The sequence below is a fragment of the Nicotiana tabacum genome, chromosome 12 (assembly GCF_000715075.1).
Source record: "Nicotiana tabacum cultivar K326 chromosome 12, ASM71507v2, whole genome shotgun sequence".
NCBI classification, from domain to species: Eukaryota; Viridiplantae; Streptophyta; class Magnoliopsida; order Solanales; family Solanaceae; genus Nicotiana; species Nicotiana tabacum.
The window spans coordinates 55,607,367-55,613,376 of NC_134091.1; the positions used below are offsets into that span (position 1 = coordinate 55,607,367).

A 6,010-nucleotide genomic window follows, 5' to 3' on the forward strand; every position below is an offset into this window, starting at 1 on the left:
TCGAATATTCAAGAATTTTTCGGTCATTCATCATTGTCAAGAGAAACATCCACATATTTCAATCTTTTATTTGGTAAATCATTCCTCTTATTTACTTAAATATATTTTATTATTATTTATTATTATTGAATGCTACATTATTACTCTTGCTTCCTAGAACAGTCATTTCATGTTGTTGCCATTGTCCGATTGAACCCATCCAATATTTATTGTTTCTTTAAAAATTCTACCTAAAAATATTATTATTGGCTAGTATTAACCCTTATTTACGTAAATTTAATTATTTGAACCAAAATATATATTTTTTGGAGGTGCAAATAAAATAGGACAAACTGCAAAGGAATGTCATCTGAGAAACTACCAATTCATTCATTATTTCATTTATGACAATCTCCAATCCTCACTCCGAGTCCGACCACTCGTAATTCTTCACTCCTCAAACTTGCAGTTAATCGGTCTCTCTAATCGATGACTATACAGTATACACAACGCTATCAAATTATTGATTCACACAAATCAACCCACGTTTTTAGATAAGTATTAATTAAAATTGATAAATATTTCATCTTTCTCTTATGATAGTAGTAATTTCCCCTCTTTTGTTTTTCAAATTTCACCTTTATACAAAGTCGCTTTAGAAACCAATTTCTTAAAAAACGTGAAATCCGAGTTAAATGTATAAGGAAAGGAAAATCAACTAGATAAACAAACAATTATTTTAATGTTTTCAGAAAAGAACAATGGCACTAAAGCAAGAAAAAGACGTCAGCAACTTCTGTTTCCATTTTTTGTCACCCTGTTTAATCAGTTTTGGCTACTTCATCGTTTAATCATTTTGTTCGACAATTTCTCTTATTCTTAGTTTTATCTGCGTACGTTGTGATTCTCCACTCGCTGCGCCGTAAGCTTCGAAAAACTCAAATAAAATGGCGGAGGATGAATCGGAGTCAACACTTGAGCTGCCGGAGTGCCCAGTTTGTCTACAACAATACGGCGACGTTTCAACCGTCCCTCGAGTCCTCGCCTGCGGCCACTCCGCCTGCGGAGACTGCTTGACTCAGCTACAAAACCCCTTTCCTTGTACTATCCGTTGCCCCTCTTGTACTCAGCTCGTGAAACTGCCCAATCCCATTTCATGTCTCCCCAAAAATATCGATCTCTTGCGCTTCTCCACCCCCAACACTTCAAAGACTCCCAATAACCATGCTTCAACCGAAAAATATGATAAAGGTCCTATTTTTATCAAACCCCATTTGTGGTCTCATGAGTTTTACTCAATTTGGAGAACATGGGTTTTACCAGAGGATAGTTTAATCATAGAATCAAATGGTGCTGATGATGATAGTAATGGGACTTGTTTTATTTGTTATGGTAAGATTTTGAAGGTTCTTAAAAATGTTTCTTGTATGGGGTGTGTTTTGAAAGAGAATGAAAAGGTTAGTCTTCTTGAAATTGGATATTTTGATGACTTAAATAACGGTTCTTCTAAAAAGTTTGAATACAGCTATGAAGTGAAAGTTATGAGTGTATTGTATGGATTGAGTGAAGGGGAGAGGAATGAGTTAGAGTCTATTATCAAATCAAGTTTAGGTCTTCATGTAATGTGTAAGGTTTATGGATTTTGGTATACTATGGATAACCATTGTGTGTACATGGTTTCTGAGGCATTTAGTGGGAGTTTGTTAGGGAAGGTGAGTGTGTTAAGGAATGCAATTCCTGAGAAAAATGTTGAGGAAAAGGTCAATGATGAAACTGGGTTAGTGATAGTTGGTTCGGATATTTGTCAAGCGGTGAACGATTTGCATTTGAGAGGATTGCTTCCGGGTTATTTGGGACTTTCTTGTTTTGGTTTTGACAAGTTTGACCGTGTTTATGTTGACATCAGTGAGGTTTTGGCAACGGGAAAGAGAGTTCGCAAGACGCTTACAGAGGTTGTTGTAGGCGAGAAAGGAACTTGTAGTGAACATTTGGTGGTGAAATTGAAAAATAACATAGTAGAGGATTGTGTTTTTGTTAGTCCAGAGGTATTGTTTGAGTTGCTGAAACTGGATGGTATTGTGATAGAATTAGGCAGCTCAAGGCATCGTGTTGGATATGGTTCTGATATTTGGTCATTAGCTTGTGTAATTATTTCACTTCTAGTTGGTAAACCATTCGCTGAAGAGATGCAGAATTATTTGAGTTATCTGTTTACTGCAGTTAGAGATGAAAAAGGTGTTGACTATGTTGGAGGGTACATGGAGTGGAGGCAAAAGATCATGATTCTAATTGAATGCAGAGTGGGGTCAGAATTTATTAATGTGACAGAGATTCTCCTTAAATGCTTGGATTATAATCCAGCAAATAGGCCACTTGCATCTGAACTGTGGAGAACATTAAGAGTTCTTGTGATTAAACCTGAACTTGATGAGGTAATAGACTTAAGGCAGGAAGAAGAAAAGGAAAACATGTGTAATTGCCTAATTCTTGGAGACCTTTGTCAGTCAGCCGACAAGATTAGAAACCAATCATCGAGGTGCACCAGTGATACTTGCGTTGTGGAAAATGCAAACCAAGAGGAGGCTGATGGTGTTGAAAAATTAGGGGCTGATAAAGATGTCGTTGAGGGCCTCTCCGGGGGTCAAGTGAAATGTATTGATCTTAAAGGACATCTTAATTGTATCACAGGGTTTAGCAACTGGAGGTGCAAACACTGCCTGTTTCATTTTGAAATCCTAATACTACATAATCTTTCTTGAGAAACTTGAATATTCAATTCAAGTACCTTTTCTTAAATTCTTTTATTACATCGGGGGAAGAGGAAATATTCATCTTCAAGTACTTGATGTGCTTGTTCAAGCTTATATTATGTGTTTTCTTCTTTGCACTTTTATATTAGCTTCTTGGTACTAGTTTTTATGTGTGTTCTCCTTTGCACTGTTCAAAATCTTCGTAACTTGATGATTTTAATGCTTGTTTTGTGTGGATTTATCTCTGCATAAAGCTTACAGAAAGTTCCACTCCTTTTATAAATTTTTATGTGGCTTTTGCTGTCCTGTTCCTGTTGAGCTTGCTTTTGTCAACATCATTTTCTTTTCCTCTGTTCAGGTGGTTTTCTGTTCAGCTCATCATTTGACAAAATGGTCAATGTGTGGTCTTTGCAGGTACACTTGTTAAAGCTATTATTTGTATAATTTGGTCCATCGTTAACAGGGTTTGAACTATATCCTTGCTGGACCCCTTTGTCGAATTAGCTTACGACCTATCGATTTTGGTCTTATTTCATACTTTGCTCCACTAATATTTTCCCAAGTGTGGACCTATAGATAGTCCATGCAATTTTTGGCTCAAATTATTGTTAGGAACTGGAGCTAAAGTCTCAGTTGTGCTTTGTATGAAAATGCCTCAACTTATATCTCTAGTAGTTTGGTGAAGCTTAAAGTATGACATATCTTGGTTCATCTTTTTCCCTTATCTGAAATTAGAATATATTATGGCATGGCTTTCACTAAAAGACAGAGACATCATGCATATTGCATGCATACTAGATCAAATTTTTTCCCCTTTTGCCATCTCTTCAGGAGCTTCCCTGAGTTACCCAACAATTTACAGGACTATTCTCATGTACATTCATTCAAAGGTCATGAGCAAAGAGTTATGGTTGTAGCTTTTGTCGATTATGAAGAACCATTATGCATTAGTGGTGATAATGGTGGGGCAATTTGCATTTGGCGAGCTAGCACTCCATTAAGTCCTGAACCACTAAAGAAACTACAGGAGCAACAGGATTGGCGCTATAGTGGTATTCATGCCCTTGCTGTCTCCAGAAGCCAATATCTATATACTGGCAGTGGTGACAAGTCAATAAAAGCATGGTCATTGCAGGCAATTTTCTGTTGCTTTCTCATTGTCGATTTAGTTAATCGATACTGAAACTGAAAAGCTGCTCCCTTCGTCTCTCTCCCTTTCCAGGATTACAGTCTATCATGCACTATGAATGGCCATAAATCAGTTGTATCTTCATTAGCAATATGTGATGAGGTTCTTTACAGTGGTAGTTGGGATGGAACTGTACGGTTATGGTGCCTTAGCGATCATAGTCCGTTGGCAGTTTTGGGGGAAGAAGCACCAGGGAGTGTTTGCTCGATTTTTTGTCTTGCTGTTGATGAGAATATACTTGTTGCAGCTCATGAGAACGGATTGACGAAGGTACTGTTGTGAATCCAACGCAGATAAAAAGTTTTGTTTTAATTAGGTTAGGATATTGATGAACATCAACCTCAATATATGTACTCAGAAGGAATAGTGTTCAAGCTAGTAGTAATTGCAATTCAAAAATTTGCAGATATTTTATTAGATACCCTCATACTTTATTGATTCCATTAGATCTGGTTTGACGATATTCTGGTGAAATCTGCACAAGAACACGACGGCGCCATCTTCTCTGCCTGCAAGAAGGGAAAATGGATGTTTACAGGAGGCTGGGACAAGATGATAAAAGTAAAGGTATGTGCACAACATATGAAAATAGCAGCTTTTATGCTGTAATCGTATATCATTCAAAGGCTCTCAAATTGGACTCGGTTGATGATCTGATTTGATCTTATATGCCTAAGCTGCTGCTTTATAGGAACTATTCAGAGATGGTGATCTATCATCTGCTATTCCACTTGGATCTATTACATGTGATTCTGTAGTAACGGCTCTACTCTACTGGCAAGGAAAGCTTTTTGTTGGACAAGCTGATGGAGTTATCAAGGTATAGTCACACTGAAGTTCTTTATATTGGACAAGCTATCTGTTAACACAGTTGAATGCTTCTTTGACAAGCAAGAAGTCCTGATTTAGCTTATCAAATGTTTTCAGGTGTACTATTCTGCTGTTAGATGAATTCTGGAAGGCACTTTTGTTTGACAGTTGTATCAATTATTTCTTCGAGGAGCATCTCGCTTGTTGTACCACAGTAGCCACCACCATTTCTTTTGGACAAGTGAGGGAGCCTAGTGGAATGAAAACTTCGTCCCCAACGAAGAGTTTGGGGTTCGAGTCATAAAAGAAGGAAACAGACCAATGTTGACTCCTGGGCAGTTTACCATATCAAGAAAAAGGCTGTCATTTCTTTTCTTTTGTAAATAAATGTATATTATGACAAATCTGATTTCGTGATTGATGCAACAACAAGCACCCTTGACTGAAGAAAGATGTATATGAAGGACACATTAGAAACGAGTGTACAGCTTATAATGAAAATTTATAGTTTTGAACTGATCTATATGTATAGATGTTCCGCATTTTCAACTTTTGTCTCTGAAGGAGTGATATTCATGTTGAGTTCCAATTTGTTCTGACATCTAAAACTTCTGTAAGGCTGAAAAGAATCTGAAATTCCTTGAACTTGATATTTGTTCAAACTTTTTAATTACTGTAGATAATTAGACAACTAACGACATGAGGAGTTTATATGCGTTTTATATGTAAGTTTGCATATAAATATGAGGACTTTAATGGTTGCATCTTAGGCATTTGAATCTATAATTCCATTAGCATTGTTATTGCAAACCACCGAATATGACATCTTTACCGTCCGTTATTAACAATCTATTATTTGCATGTAATGTCACGCTAGTTAACTCAAGACTTCTCTTAAGTCTGAATAATAGCTGCATAGAAACAGTGGAACATGCAGGAGCTTAGCAGTTTCTTTTATCTTTTAAACAGATAATCCAAATTAAAATACCAAAAGAATGTTGGTATTATGATTCCTTTTGGTTTAAACCGAATAAGATGACTCCCTATAACCAATTAATTTATCTCTTCAGTTATTTTCTATCTCATAATTCATAAATTGCATCATTAAAGTAATCTAACAACAAGGAAAATGCAAAAGAAGGTTCTAATACATCTAGCCGATTATTTTATGCTCTGTTTTCGTTCATTTGACTTTCAAATATAAACTAGGCTATGCTCAAAGCCAAATTCAGGATCAACTCTAAAATAAAATTTACTAGTAGAATTGTTTATCCTCAAAATC

General features: G+C 36.2%; 2 protein-coding genes across 2 annotated transcripts; both read left to right on the forward strand.

Moving 5' to 3' along the window:
* Positions 1-926: 926 nt before the first annotated feature.
* On the forward strand, positions 927-2,738 carry LOC142167170 (E3 ubiquitin-protein ligase KEG-like). Its single transcript, XM_075227330.1, has one exon. It carries the CDS (start codon positions 927-929, stop codon positions 2,736-2,738), a length of 1,812 nt encoding a protein of 603 aa, XP_075083431.1.
* A 225-nt stretch (positions 2,739-2,963) lies between these two features.
* Positions 2,964-5,247, forward strand: LOC107793194 (uncharacterized). Its single transcript, XM_075226526.1, has 6 exons — positions 2,964-3,143; positions 3,561-3,864; positions 3,952-4,188; positions 4,366-4,485; positions 4,610-4,738; positions 4,846-5,247. The coding sequence occupies exons 1-6, from the start codon at positions 3,127-3,129 to the stop codon at positions 4,867-4,869; spliced, it is 831 nt and encodes a 276-aa protein (XP_075082627.1). The 5' UTR covers positions 2,964-3,126; the 3' UTR covers positions 4,870-5,247.
* Positions 5,248-6,010: the final 763 nt, after the last annotated feature.